General features: G+C 37.1%; 1 protein-coding gene across 5 annotated transcripts in view; it reads right to left on the reverse strand.

Annotated features, from left to right (window-relative positions):
- The window catches only part of LOC121423448 (KICSTOR complex protein SZT2-like), a 90,349-nt gene that overhangs the window by 34,783 nt on the left and 39,794 nt on the right, over positions 1 to 15,772 (reverse strand). For all 5 annotated transcript variants that reach the window (XM_041618787.1, XM_041618790.1, XM_041618788.1 and 2 more), the window contains 16 exons: positions 15,525 to 15,667; positions 14,815 to 15,156; positions 13,842 to 14,136; positions 12,681 to 12,956; positions 12,161 to 12,296; positions 10,815 to 10,908; positions 9,934 to 10,063; positions 8,611 to 8,766; positions 7,430 to 7,529; positions 6,568 to 6,680; positions 5,816 to 5,922; positions 4,028 to 4,148; positions 1,964 to 2,088; positions 1,084 to 1,375; positions 483 to 641; positions 29 to 238 (listed from right to left, as the gene is read on the reverse strand). In XM_041618787.1, the coding sequence (XP_041474721.1) occupies positions 29 to 238; positions 483 to 641; positions 1,084 to 1,375; positions 1,964 to 2,088; positions 4,028 to 4,148; positions 5,816 to 5,922; positions 6,568 to 6,680; positions 7,430 to 7,529; positions 8,611 to 8,766; positions 9,934 to 10,063; positions 10,815 to 10,908; positions 12,161 to 12,296; positions 12,681 to 12,956; positions 13,842 to 14,136; positions 14,815 to 15,156; positions 15,525 to 15,667 (2,799 nt within the window). The remainder of the gene's footprint in view (positions 1 to 28; positions 239 to 482; positions 642 to 1,083; positions 1,376 to 1,963; positions 2,089 to 4,027; positions 4,149 to 5,815; positions 5,923 to 6,567; positions 6,681 to 7,429; positions 7,530 to 8,610; positions 8,767 to 9,933; positions 10,064 to 10,814; positions 10,909 to 12,160; positions 12,297 to 12,680; positions 12,957 to 13,841; positions 14,137 to 14,814; positions 15,157 to 15,524; positions 15,668 to 15,772) is intronic.

Genomic DNA, 15,772 nt, shown 5'->3' on the forward strand with positions numbered 1-15,772 from the left:
ATCTTATCTAATCTTCATCATTCCCCACCTATCAACGTGGGGGATAATGGTGGAGTGGTCATTTGATGTTCCCTTCTTGGCCTTAGCGGATCGCCGGGGATGTGTCCCATGGGCGCTGTCAGGACGCAGTATTCCGTTAGCGTGTCACAGAGGGCGTGCTCTACTGCCTCCTGGAGCTGCTGGGCCAGGTCCACACTCCCACGCTTCCAGATGAAGAATTGTATCAGAGCAGTCGGTCCTAAGGGTCGAATACATAGTAAAACAGTCAAAAGAAATATTTGAGATTTTGTAATTGGACATTGAAAAGAATGACCAGAAAATAATTTCCACATTCGCCTGCACAACCATGTAATGATAAAATCACTTACAAAAAATATGCATGTGCAATTACATTAAGCTATGGTGGTTATCATCATCATCATCATCATCATCACTATCACCATCACCATCATCACCACCACCATCATCTTCAATTTGATTACCTGGTTTCTTGGTCTGAATTGGTTGATAAATTTGTGTATTGATGAGGTTCTTGAAGTCTGCCTGGGAGAGTTGTGAGGATGTTGATGGAGTGGGGCAGTCTACCAATACCACCGGGTTGCCACTCCCATCCACCAGACTGGTAGCTACACATGCAGTACCTGCAAAAATTATTAGGTTTGCAATCAGGGTTGCACCTCTTTGACACTGTACAATAAACATTAACCATGGTAATGCAGGAACAAAAAATTGATAATTGCACCATGACAATATTATAGCCTTACGTCCTATATCCAGTCTTTATGAATGCAGAATACTGTAATACAGGACCCAGAAGAGACACACCATTGTCTCTTTGCCCTTACATGTATGTGATATATTACAGGCGATGGGCATCAGCTTTCATCATGGTTGTAATTTTATGTGGCAATTACAGATGACCCATCAAATGTTCTTAAGAAAAAAAATTCATTGCATAAAAAACACTAACCATTTGGATGCTAGGGTCATTTAAGTTAATAAATGCAGCATTACTTCTTCTATCCTACTTCAAGGTGTGGTAAACATAGGATAGTAACATTATAGGACCAAGAAGACCCTTACCCGTTCCTCCTTCAGCCTTATGTGGTCTATTATAGAGAAAGACATCCATCTCTGATGGTTCCAGGACAGTTCCTGGTCCCGCTCCTGGTCCAGGCCTGCCTCCCTTCCAGGAGTTGCAGTCCTGGAAGTGGTGGTCTGGCTTAGAGTCGATGTACTTGGGTGGGTGGAGGAAGGGGTTCTGAAGGAGGTTCTGGCGTAGGTAGTAGCGGACGGAGTAGAGATATTGCACGGCCCACATGGGTATGGTGAACTGGTAGGATTCGGTCGGAGGCTTGCACTTTGGTTGAATGAACTAGATAATGAGTGGAACACCACAATGTATTAAAATAAACATTAGTTTACTGGTAGTAGCTGAAAAGAATATATAACAATACACGTATTTCGCCTTTTCAGTTTGAATTATTTCAATGAAGTAGCTCTTTTGTATGAAAATGTTCCTTTCATCAATAAAGATATCTATGCCTAAGTCAAATCTTTTCAGACCACATAAATTTGTTCAACATATCAGAGAATAATTGACTTAGAAGAGGTATATAAGACATTTATTCACAGAATCTGGCCTTAAAAATGGTTTTACTATTCAAATATTAAACTTATAAAAGGTAGAGACTTATGCAATGTTACGTAATGATGCCTTAGTCTCATTTATTACATAAATCTGTTCAACTTTAATAGTGGAGAAATCTGACTTAGTAGTTGTATACAAAATATGATTTACATAATCTGTTCTAAAATTGCTAAAGCTTGGGAAAATATTGCTCTTAAAGAAGGCTAACTGATGCAAGTTTACCTTGTATGTACCATTAGGTTTGGATTATCTATGGACAAGATTATGGTTCATTTCCAAAATCAGAGTACAATAATTGACAATGAAACCGACCTGAACATCATCGGGAGTAAGTTTGCAGAGTGGATTCCTGGCCAGCATATCGGCTATCACATCTAAGGTTGCTGATTCCAGCTTCTTGTTGAGAAGACCGACCAGATCATGCTGAATCTCAGGACCTGTAATTGCAAGGGACATTACAATGATTATTTTGTAACATGTTGTGTAATAAAACCTTACTGGACAATGCATCACTTGCTTCTACAATGGCCAAAATTCACACAAGTTGAAACCCCCAATAGGAACATTAAAATAAATCTTGGCATACATGTACCTATACCATGAATCACTTTCCAACAGGGAAATAGCAATTTGAGTTGTCACTGAACTCATCGCTATGGTATGCCAGTGTTATAAAATACACCACATCCCATTCTCTAGTATTGTGATGTTATAGTACTACATGTATAGTACTACAGTGCGTATCAAAAAAGTTTACACTTTGAAAAAGCAGTGGGAATACAAAAGTAAACAACATGTGGGTAATTTTTTCACATATAATCTTGAATTTGGGTCTCATCTTATACATAATTGAAATAAAACGGATAAATTCAAGCATTGTGTAAAAATGTTGCCACCCAAAATTGAAATTTCAACACTCAGTAAGCACAACTTTTGCCCTTTTTGTGCCAGCTGGATCTGAGGACATAACTAAATCTCAACAAAAGTTTATATCAGACATCTCCAGCATTTTTCACTAAGTTTTTATCATTTAAAGTTGGTTTACATTTCATCTTTCATTTAATTCTTGTTTCTCCACACTTTTTTCAAGCTTGACACTGACAATGATTAACAAAATGAAAATAAAGCGTAAGCCATGTCATGTAAACCACATGTAAGCAAATATCGTCACGATGGCCTCGGTGTGTGGTGGAATGGGGCGGGGCGCAATGCACTCTTCGAAGTGTTTTGGGAAAGCAAACAAGTTTGAAAGGTAAAAGATATCTTCAAATCAATTTTACTTGCTGAATTCCACGTGTTCTCCATGATTAAGGTCTACTTTTATTCGCATAATGATTTCTAAGTTCTGCGCAAATCATTTTTCACTAACTTTTCAAAATTAAGTGTTGCTCACTCAAGCGGAAATATTTTTCGACAGTTATATCGTCAATTGCTTAAATGGATCTGTACCAATTTCAAAATGTGGAAAAATTTTCAGGATATTACACATGTATAATTTTAAATGATTTTTTCTAAGTGTAAACTTTTTTTTTCATATGCACTGTAAAGCAAGGAAACCTGAGTTGTCACTGTAATGGTGCGGCTACAGCACAGCAGTATCACAAAAACCTCCACATTTTTTTTTTCATTTTTGGCACTGGTCAATCAAGTTTTTACCTGCTTTGGAATATTCAACCAATAAAAGAACTATAAAATGTTTTTTTATAGAAATGAAATAAAATCAATTTGCATTGTCACTAAACTCATTGTTACAGTATGTTACAGTACGGCAGTATAACAAAATACACCACTTCCCCCTTTGTAGTTCAATCACATACGTACTATCATGAAACACTTTTCTTGTAAGGAAATAAAAGCAACCAGAGTTCTAACCGAACAGGTGTACAGAGCTGCCAACCAGAACAAGAACATTTCAGTATTTTCAAAAGTTGAGAATAAGTATTTTAAAAGTTGAAAATCTGTATTTTAAAAGTTAAAATCAGGATTTTAAAGGTTGAAAATCTGTATTTACAAGTTGAAAATCAGTATTTTGGTGAGGAAATAAGCATTTTCAAAGAAATATCATAAGACAACATATAAAACTTTCATTTCCATTAATGCTCTATGTTATACTGTTTTTTTTTTTTTAAGAAGTAAGAATGCCCTATGAAATTGTACTTGATTTGTATTGCTTTATATTACTTTGTATTATGTTTTGAATGGAAATGAAATAAAAGAATTGAATTGAAAAAAAACTGAAACTATAGAAATCAGTAATTTGCATGAACCATCAGTATTCTTCCCATCATTCAGTACAAGTTAGCAGCTACAGCATATTAGCATCATAAGACTAAACCATTTTTCTTCCTTTTTGGCACCGGTATCCAATCTTATTACCTGCTTTTGTGACTCCATACACCTGGATGCTAATGATATGTTGTGCGCCCTGTAGTGTAGAAGCTTTGGTGGCAGCCGATGTAATAGATTGCACATCAACCCCAGAGTCACGACGGGAGTCCTAAAACATGCAAATATCGGAAAGAAGATAGAGCATTATGGCGTGATCATCTACATGTATGCAAGCTTTCTCTTTTTTTTCTGTAACTTAAAAATAGGTCATCTATCTCTAACCCACCCCACCCTTTGTCCAATTAAAAACACCATTGGGAAAGTATCATGGAAAATTGTTGTATGTTTTATTACACAAATATGCTTTATCTGAATAGGAGCTGTAGGGGAAGGCGGGGTAAGTTGTGACAGTTTTTGATTTTTGCATGTTAGAATTGATATGATTAATAATCTTGTCGAAATAAGTACCTTGCCTTGAAATTTAATTCTTCTGAAATATTTTCCACCTATATATAACTTTCTATCCCCACACTGAAATTCATCGTGACCTTTGAAAAAAACGATGTCAAATGGCTCAACTTGCCCCATATATGGGGTAAGTTTGAGCCACCTTCTGGGGTAAGTTGAGCCACAAAAACTATGTACAAAATGTATGAGGGGAGAACGAGCATGTCAATTTTTTGTTTATAGTCTTTTCACTTGCTAATTCTCTATAAATACTAACATCCTTTAAAAGGAAAAGAGCAGTCATGTAAATTTGCTCCTTTCAGCCAGCATTTCAATCGATTTTTATGGTTTGTTTTTTAAGATACATTACCATAGGAATTATCATGGCTCAACTTGCCCCATGCTGTTTGGCTCAACTTACCCCAGTCCGAACTTAGTGTGATAATTTTGTATCCACACATTTATTATGCATCCATCATATAAAAGACTATGCCAAGAATGAAGATCCATACCTGGACTAATAATGTTGTTATCATGTCTTTATTATATTTAAAGACGTGTGTGTTTATAAAGCACTTATCTATTTCACACTCTTTTTTACTTTTTTGGCTGAAATTCATATTTTTCCCTTTAAAAAACTACTTTTTGTTTCAAAGTTGAAAACAATGTGGTGGGGTTAGGGGTTATGCTATGGGTCATCAATACATGACACCACCACAATGTCTGACTCATTCATTATTGGCCTGGGGCTGGTGGCTCAACTTGCCCCTATGCTCAACTTACCCCGCCTTCCCCTATGCTTCTCAAACAATCAATATCAAGGAAAATTGTCAGATCTGTTAACTTCTTTGATGACAAATGTTGATGATATGCTCTCCTGGGCCCGTCTTACAAAGAGTTACGATTGATCAAATCAATTGTACACTGTAACTCTATGGAAATCCACCAGGGACATAATTATTTCTACAGGAAATTTGCACAATGCCTTTTGTAACCAAAGAGAAACACAGTGAATTTTCAAGAAAACAATGAATGCATGAATATACATCATAGCCAGAAAACATTTTTAACAAATAAGCATAACAGACGTTGACGTTGCTGGCCGTCCATAGTTGCGATTGATCAGATCAATGACAACTCTTTGTAAAACGGGGTGTTGCCCCTGCCTATTTTTGAACAGCAGCAGCATGTCTCAAAGAGAGTTGCAATCAAACACTACTCGAAAAAAATCAACCTTAACTTGATTTTCAACCTATCAGAAACTTGTATTTGTTTTTTTTTTACTGTAGTAGTTTCTAAACACAACCTCTCTACAGGGGTTCCAGATGGCCATAATCTATAAAATGACCATTCACAGAGCATGAAAAATATATGCAGGAGAGATCTAACCATAGATGGAGGAACAGTTGAAGCAGTTGTCATAGAAACGACATCCTCCTCCACGTTAATTGGACCACCGATGGTGTTCAGAGATTGGTTGGAGGTTGCTCTGGATACTGGAGGGATAAAACAAGAAAAACAGATTTGAGATTCGGGTGTCAATAAGAAACATACATTGTGGATTCCAATACGGGCAATTTATTTATTTTTATTCCTAATGGCTACAGATGACATCTAATCTTTGCAAATTAAGGTTCTCATTTTTAACAAACATCTGAATGGAATTTTTTTTTAAAGGTTTGATTAGGATGGTGTGTGGGCCGCTCACCCTATCTCATTAACTGAATATTGCTTTATAAAGACAAACAGGTTACTGATACATGAAGCTCCACACTTAGTGATGTCAACCCCAGCATCAGCCTTTTTCAAGTTTGGTGTTGGTGTCTGGTGCTGTTTTCCCAAACACCACCAGTAAGGATTTAACACCAGAGTTTTAAATGCAGACAATGGAGTACCATCTGGACTGAGATGCTTGAAGTGGTTTGGATTGAGATGAAGTGTGGTTAGACTTAGCAATTGAACACCGACACCAACCACAGGTTTTAGCACCAAACTCAAGACCTAACAATGGGATACCAACCAGATTGAGATGCTGGAAATGGTTTGGATTGAGATGAATTTTGGTTAGACTTAGCAATTGAACACCGACACCAACCACAGGTTTTAACACCAAACTCAAGACCTAACAATGGGATACCAACCAGATTGAGATGCTGGAAGTGAGTTGGGTTGAGATGAGGTGTGGTTAGACTCAGCAATGGAACACAGACGAGATGTATGCTGGTGACCGCTTACTACTGTTGACTCGTACAACCTGAAAGAATATTAGAAGAATATTCAGTCCATGCATGAACATGAATGGTCATATTGAAATCCCAAAATCATTAGATATAAGACTTCAGTGATGACAAAATTTATAATGATGATGATGATGCTAAATATAATAATCATCTAATTTTGGCTGTAAATGTGACATAATCAGACTTATCTGTAGTTGGTAGGTATTGACAGCCTCAGGCCCAATCATGTAGCTGGAAATTCTAATGAGCAATGCAATTTTAAAACTATTTGTTTGAAATCTTTGCATCATTCAACTTTCGATCAATTTGTCAATTTTGTTTGTAATTGTAGCCTTGTATATGCTAAAGGGGTCTACTGCTTGGCTAATGCCATACATTAAGTGTCTCCAGAAATAAAGCTACACCAATATTAATATATATATATTTTTTTCTCTTTATACAATTTCTGGTCTCATTTATTACATAACAAATCATCATAAAATTATAGGCTATTACAATGTCTCCTTTTTCAAATGAAAAATACAAACAAACTATATAAAATAATTCAAGGTACAGACAAGGAAAAAAATCAGATTGTCTGAAAATGATGACAAATTTATGTTAAAAAGGAATTTACAATCCTCCGAGGACCCTTTTTCACAACTCAATATTTATCTCTTTGTTTTACTTTTTTATTTTTTTCCTCTATATGGTCTCTCAATAATGAAGAAAAATAATTTTTCAAAATATCAATATTAACATTATTCAGCGAACTAGTCTTCACCTGAGATAGAAGACCTCACCAGAACTCTCTCGATAGACAAACAGGTTCTTACGATCATGGACAGCAAAGGCAGCAAGGGCTGTCTTCAGAGCCTGTAAGCCTGAAATGAAATGAAATCAATCTTTCTCAGAGTTTCTCTATAAAAAATTTACATGTATCCATGTGAGTAGAAATGAATGTATAAAGCACAGTGCACACTATGCGATCTGATGCGATGCAATTTTTTAATAAATCAAATTTTGCATTAAATGTGAAACTTCCAAGAAGTATGAATATTTCATTTGAAGTTCGGCATAACGTTAGGAATAATAAAATCATAACTTCAACCCTGTGGTTGGAGTAAAGTCCCAAATGGCCTCAAGTCGGAGTCGATGATGACGTCATTGCAATTTGGATTTGAATTATTTTGCTTTTATTCCTACAGAGATGCTCGAACTAGACTTAATTTTTATTTCAGTAGTCTTACCACAATTCCGAACTCTGATGGCTAAGATTTTATTGGTTGGTACATTTGTATGTCCATATCAAATGTTATAACAATTATATTGAAATTCAAATCGCAACAAATTGCATAGTGTGCGCCGTGCTACCTCAACATGCAACATCTGACCTCTAAATGATACATAAGATGGCCCTGTAGGACAAAGGTTTGCAATAGATTGCAAATACATAAGAACAATACTGATTGGCTGCTGGTCAATGTTCTGAACAAATAGGAGTAATGCCGAAAATTTCTTAAATAATTTCCTCCTATTAAAGCCTCTTTATCTACTATCTATAGTTCACGGCAGACGGCATTTGCATATTAAGTCAGGAAAGTCAGTAAGAAGAGGATCGAGGTATTTGTATTCCACTTCATTGTGAATTAGCCGTGAACCAGAATAGCCTGGTAGTTAAGTTGCTGCCCGGAAAGCAGTGGATGACAGGTGTAAATCCCACTGGTGCCAATGTTTTCTGACTTATGATTTTCATTACACATCTAGCATACTGATCTTAAACAAATAGGAGTAATGCCGAAAATTTATTAACAAAATATTTTTTGCTGCACTCATAAAAATAATGCAGATTAGTTTATAATTCATGGACACAGTTTTCATTGCTAGCCATCTAATTTTGAGCTGCATCCAATCTGAACTATTTGGGGTGAAACTATGAAAGGGGTGGTATGGAATAGATCTTACCTCGAGAAGGTACACCAGGTCTATGGGATGGTTTGAGTCTTGAGTGAACGGGGAGATCTTGACTCAGTACTAGATCACATGCAAAGTGACCTTGATTAAACCATAGCTGCGCTGCTAGGTAGTCTCCTTTGCCTCCTTGACGATACTCATCTTCATCTGAGTTACAGAAAGAAATACTTGATTAACATCTTCAATAAATGTCACTTTTTACATTGATGACGGAAGAGTGGGGGAGACAGGTGGAGATAGCATAGAGAGATAGGCCCGTATTCTGAAGTCGGGTTTAACTTAAACTCAGGATTAAAGTTGTCGTTTAAGTATGGGAAGCCAAAGGTATCAAAATTTTTATTAAGTTGTACGTTTCTCACGTTTACTGTGCTCTTTCCTGATTCATCGATGGTGAAGACAATCATCTATTTATACTTCCTACACAATTATGAATGATTTGAGAGCCGGATATACTGAAGTATGATATCTCTACTGTCAGTGATTATGTAACAATTGGCTGTCCATACATAAACCACAACTTTAAACCTGAAACCACAAACCTTTAAACCACAAAGTTAAAGCCGACTTCAGAATACGGGCCATAGAGAACAAGAAAGTGGGAGATGGAGAGAGAGAGAAAAGGAAAAAGAGGGAACGAGAGAAATGGACGAACAGGAGGGAGGTGAATAGATGAGAAAGGGAAAGGAAGAGGAGAAAAAAAATCAGAAATAGAAAAAGGAAAGAGACAGAGGAAGAGGAGTGAAATGAAGAGGAAAACTTAGAGAAAAAGAAATAGATATACACAAAGAAAAGATACAGATGATGAGAATGAGTAAAGAAAAAGGAAGAGATATAGAAAGAGAGAAAGAAAGAGGATGAGGAAGAGAAAGACAAAGAGGAAAAGAAAGTCAAAAGAAGGAGGAAAATAGAAACATAAAACAGAGGGAAAAGAGAGTGAGAAAGAGAATCAAGATTAAAGATCAATTTATTGGTAAATGTATGCATACAAAGAAATTTGGTTTCCAAAGGCTTTGACAATAACTAAAGTATACATAAAGATGAAAAATGCAGTATACGATGATGATGATGCACAGCATTTGTATAGCGCCATATATCTGTCAAAGACATTCAAAGGCACATTGGAGGAGCCAGCCAATCTGGGTCGCCTACAAGGATGCGTGCACACAGAACTGTGACCCACAGGTCTCTCCTCCCGATAACTGGTTGGGGAATGTATATCATAACAATATTTTTTAGAAATTGTACATGAAAAACAAACAAACAAAGTAAAGTATCAATGAAATGAAAAGAGAAATCACATTCATTGTATCTTACCTTCATCTGACGATAATCCCCTAGCCGATGGAGTCTCCGTATCTTCTTGCTTCCAGATATCCTCATCACTCTCGGCAACTAACAGAGTACTACATGTCTTGTTGTTATGAAGCTCTTGAAGGAGTAATCTCTGTGCAAATAAAAATATGAAATATAAGTTGATGAGTATTTAACAGATCTAAACAGAACTAGAAATTCACAGACTTAGGCAGAAACAAGTATATACAGACTGAATATGATATAAAAAAAGATATTGGTATAACTTATTCTCATTTTTTTGGTTTATTCTGTTTCACATTTCACACTACCTGTTACTGTTGCATGGCATAAATTGGCATAAATGTACCTTTACATTTGCTCATTTGTTTATAATATACTGAAATCTATGGTGTCCAGTAACATTTTGGATCAATTAAGTTGGATATGCATTTTAATTATTTATTTTTTGAATTCAATTAAATTCATTTATTATCAGGGTTAGAAATATATGTAATATTAAACAAAAATGTGGTGAAGAAATTTCTTGGCTGCCATGGACAAAATTGCACAGAAGGTTATAGACTACATTATAGATTTGTGATATGGACCCCAATTTGCTGAAAATTATCGTGTGACCTGTTATTTATTTTTGCTAACGAGGAAACTAGTAACGACTGGTACTAATGACTAGAACTAACCCATCATGATTTTGTAATAAAGATGGTTTATCAAATATCAAGGATTCACATCTTCACTGTTACACACGTTACCATTAAAACAGTCCAAATGCCCTCAGCCATGTATCGGGCATGTTAGAACTATTCCAAAGGTACCTTGTGTGTATAATTTTTTACTAATGCCCTCGATGATATGTTCTATCTGTATACATGTACTACACATACCTGGTTGACAAGACGACATGTGTTCCTGATAGCATCCGACACCTGTTGATAGATGTCTTTCTGCTCCACCAGCATTTCGCTCTCATTCCTCTCCCTGTTAAAGAAGATAGTAACAAGTTCTGACAGTGATAATGGCTAACATTTATAAAGACCCTTCTTCTTGTCATACACCCCAAAATATTGTGGTGTAACGGTTCTGACCCTTGCCTTGTAATCAGAGGGTCGTGAGTTGGAATCCCACCATGGCCTAGTGTCCTTTGGCAAGGCGTCAGTCCTCAATTTGCCACTCTCCACCCAGGTGTTAAATGGGTACCTGGTAGGATGCGAAAGCCTATGTAGTATGCCTAGCGATTGAGTCTTGTAACTCTTGTTGGAATGCTCCCCAGGGAGTGGAGAATGTGCATACATTGTATGCGGGCATGCAAGGATCGATGACTGGGGTGGAAATATATCTGTAAAGCACCTAGAGAGGTCATTCCGATGTATTAAAGGAAACCAAAACCCAAGAAGAGAAACAATCTTATTGGAAAGAGTAAAATGAGAGGAACAATTTAGAAAAAGTTTCATCAAAATCGGTTATGAAATAAGCAAGTTATGGACGATTAAAAAGTCTTGTTGTACTTACTATGTGGATCCTCAAATTGGCAAACGTGCTTGAAAATGGCTGATTTTGTGGACAACTCTCCATTTGTTTTGTACACATATTTTCAGATTTTCCCCTTTATTTTACATGTTTCACAATATCTCCTCCTGACCTTGACATATATGGTGTGGATTATATTTTCCCATGACATATGTTGTGCTCAGAAGGAGGCAACATGCTATTTGAAAGATGAGGAAAATCTGAAAATTTGTGTACAAAACAAAAGGAGCGTTGTCCACAAAATCAGCAATTTTGAAGCACGTTTGCCAATTTGAGGATGCCCATAGAAAGTACAACAAGAGTTTCAAACTCCCATAACTTGCTTATTTCATAACCGATTTTGATGAAACTTTTTTTGAATTGTTCCTCTCATTTTACTCTTTCCAATAAGATTACTTCTCTTCTTAGGTTTTGGTTTCCTTTAAGTGCTATATAAGAGTGGATTATTATTATTATTTATCTACTGTATGAGTAGAAGTGTGGGTACATGTATCTCAAAGGATTTCAAATTTAGCACTTCATGAAAAACAATAACAAAAATTCACCAAACCCTTTATTGCGAGTAAATACAAATTGTACTGTAAGTCTAATTGTCATCATGGTATTTTATGTTAATGTCTGCTTTGATAATAATCTTTGTCTAATCTAGCTAGATCAACCCTTGTTACGAACATCCCATGGATTGTAAGAGTTCAAATGTTACCTTGTGTGGAAGAAGAGGTTGACCTTATCCCTGCAGAGTTTAAGGATAAGCCAGAATCCGGGCATAGAATGGTTGAATGCATCTACAAATAGATGCGACTCTTCATGGTCAATGTCACTTGAACTGGCATCGTAACCTAAAGTGAGATGATTATGAAAAGGACAGACACATTTTAGTTTTGGGTATTTGCCGGTTGTCTATATTCTTTGCATGAGCCAAGTTTGGGGATAACCCAGAATCCAGGCATATAGGCCCTAATTGTTTGATACATCTCCAAACAGATGTGATTCCACATGGTCAATGTCACTACCATCAAAATGTTGACCTGTCAATTGTATACAGACCTAATGATAAAAATACTTTCAGTTTTTAAAAATTGTTTCAAATATCAAACTATTCCTCTCCTTACACAAACATGCAGTGTTTCTCAAAAAAGTTAAAATCAAATTGCCATCAAATCATAACATGCTGTTTTAGAAATTAATGATGATAAAACTTTATTTACAATAAAAATCACTACCTTCTTCATCGTTGTCTCCGGTACTGCCGCTGTGACTGACGTAGCTCTGGAAAAGACTTGATGGTCCACTGGACACGCCTCCGCTTCCCTGCCTGCTGTGGGTTGGGCGTTTCCCTGGCCCTGCTTCTGACCCCACCCTGGGCCTGGGAGGGGAGCTGGGGGTGGATGGGGTGAGGGGAGGGGAGGGGCTCTGGAGATGGGCCCCTGGAGAGGCGGGGTCCTCTGCAGCTGATGCAGTGGTAGTGGAGGCGGAGTCTATCTGGTGTTCAGGAGTAGCTGTACGCAACCATAATGATAAAATGTCACTGAATTTAATTGAAAGTTCTGTGTATATGACCATTTATACTGGATAAAAAAGTATTATTTTTTGATAGACTAAAATATATTCATGTGTTAATGGAGTTAAAGAAGATATATTTAGCATTTTAAATGCCTAATCAGTTTAAGCGTGGAGCGTTGTGGCCCAGTGGATAAGTCTTCTGACTTTGAAACAGAGGGTCGTGGGTTCGAATCCCAGCCATGGCGTAATTTCCTTCAGCAAGAAATTTATCCACATCATGCTGCACTTGACCCAGGTGAGGTGAATGGGTACCTGGCAGGATTAATTCCTTAAATGCATGAGCGCTGAAAGGCAGCTCGAGCTAAAGCTGAGGTAATAATAATAATAACAATGCGCCTCGGAATAGAATATTTCTAGATAGATGGCGCTATATAAATTTGTATTATTATTATCATCAGATATCAATTAACTTCATACAAAAGTGTAGATATTGGAAATGATCCATGTCTAATGATGAAATACAGGCAATCAATTCAGATTGAAAAAGTAATGGTCAACATACATGTAGTTCTTGTCTAATACAATTCCAAGCTGGAAACTGAATAAAGTATGCATGTCTGGTATCATCAAAAGGGGTGCAATTTTTTTAACAACATTATTATACAAAATATATGTATGTGTAGACATTTCTGCAGGTGAATAACAAGTAGGTACAATGTAGGATAATTTGTTCGTGGTCTGGGCGAATATTGAAACATGAAAATCTCGTTGTTGACCCTGTAATATTTTTCAGATTCTAGTCACTAAATGTCAAAAAAACTGGTCCATGCCCAGGTCATTATTCAAAGAGGTGTGGCATACAAATACATCAAAGACATTACCTGGTAATGTACACGTAGGGGTATCCAATTCAACCTCTGTCTCTCCAATGACGGAATCATCATCCCCTATCCGGGTCAGCACCTCAAAGCTGGTACTAGTCCTGCACAGCGTGCTCTCACCTTCAGAACCATCCCCGCTGAACGATTCCCCGTCCTCCCGATCGATGCCTTCTTTATGGTCACCATGATAACGCTGGAAGCCCACGTTGTCGGTTTCATCCATGCCTAGTTGGATGGATGATTCGCTGATGAGTAGGGTTGTAGCGTCTTCTTGTAATGTCTCCTCCGATAGGACCTAGGAACAAATTCATGGAAATTGCCCCCCCCAAAAAAAATTACAATGATTGAAATGTTGTGTCAAATTCAACAAGCACCACGAAATATCTGATAGCTTTAGTATTTTCTGATTGTGTAAACATTGATGAACACCATAAACTTAATACCAGATATAAGTTTCTATTGTCAGATTGTGTAAATTTTGATGAATAAAGAAGTTCAAACAAGGACATATACTATCACAATCACACATACATATAGGACAGAGAGTATTCAAGGTATCATCATATTTAGGTCTATCCAAATGCCCAAATCTCTTCTACATACACCTAACACCTGACCAATGCAGAATGGATGTGTGACTTTGATTCAAGCAAGCTTGACTCCTTACATCTTGTAAAATAAAAACCGAGCAATTTTTTGGAAAGGAATATAGTAGGTACGTCCTTCTTTGACTTACATATTTGCCCAAGTTGAAGCTATATTTAGCCCAGAAGATACAAAACAATTATATATAAATATGTAACTCTTCTAAGTCATATTTTCCTACGTCAATCATATTTCTGTGTCGAACAAAATTTGTCTTAGGCAAAGAAAACTATATTACGTGGAAATCTGTTTCATCGACTGCCTATAGGAACCAGATAGGAAATTCTAAGCTTGTGGAAATGAAAAATGCATGAATCAACATAATCACCTGTATGGAGCTTCCACTGCTCCTTGAGAGGTTATCATCAGCGTGTCTTGGTTTGACCAACGCCTCCTCTTCCACTTCTTCCCTCTCCACCTCTCCTTCATCCTTCATCCCTTCTCCATCTTGTTGCTTAGCAACATCCTCCAATATTGCACTGGTTATCTTTGAGTCCTCTTCCTTCTCAGCCTTTGTCTGGATTTCAGCGGTGTCCTCCACGATCGTGGCCCCTTCCAACGTTGCTTCGTCCTCCACATCTTCGATGTCTTGCGTGACATCTACGCCAACTTCAACGTCGGCTAAGGAGCCTGATTTTGAAGCTTCACCTTCAGTTTTAGGTGCACTCACCTTCAAAACAACAGGAAATGGAATGCCAGTGAACATAACTGCACAAAATAATTTGCTATCACTTCAAAATTTCAAAAAAATAATCCTGATTTGTTTACTTGAACAAAATGCGAATGCAACAGCGATCTCGATCAGTTATTACCATTTTGGGAGTGATAACAAACAGTGGCACATAAATGTAAAGTTGGATTTATAAGACACACTATGATCTCTTTGCAAAATCTAAGCAGGAAATTCTAAGATAAATGATACCATCCAATGCATTTGGTCTACAATGCTCAAAGTTCATCAGTTTTATCATGAATATGGAGCAAATTATGAAACGGGATGGTGTTTCCTCAGTGAGGTGTGACATCCTCTCTGATTACCTGAATGTCCTCATCTGCCTCCTTGGAAAGCATCCCTTCTCCTTGGTCCTCCCCCTGACTCTCTTTACTACCCGTTCTCTTTACTGCATGCTTCTCAGGAGAGGGGGGTGTGTAGATGATAGTGGTAGTTGGTATGATCAGACCTGACAACGAAAAAGCAAGATTAACGATGGGCATACTCATGCAGCTTTCAAAATGCCAAGTACCCAACGATATATTCGACTGAACCTTTAAATACAAAAGATTTT

This window comes from Lytechinus variegatus, chromosome 11 (assembly GCF_018143015.1).
Source record: "Lytechinus variegatus isolate NC3 chromosome 11, Lvar_3.0, whole genome shotgun sequence".
NCBI classification, from domain to species: Eukaryota; Metazoa; Echinodermata; class Echinoidea; order Temnopleuroida; family Toxopneustidae; genus Lytechinus; species Lytechinus variegatus.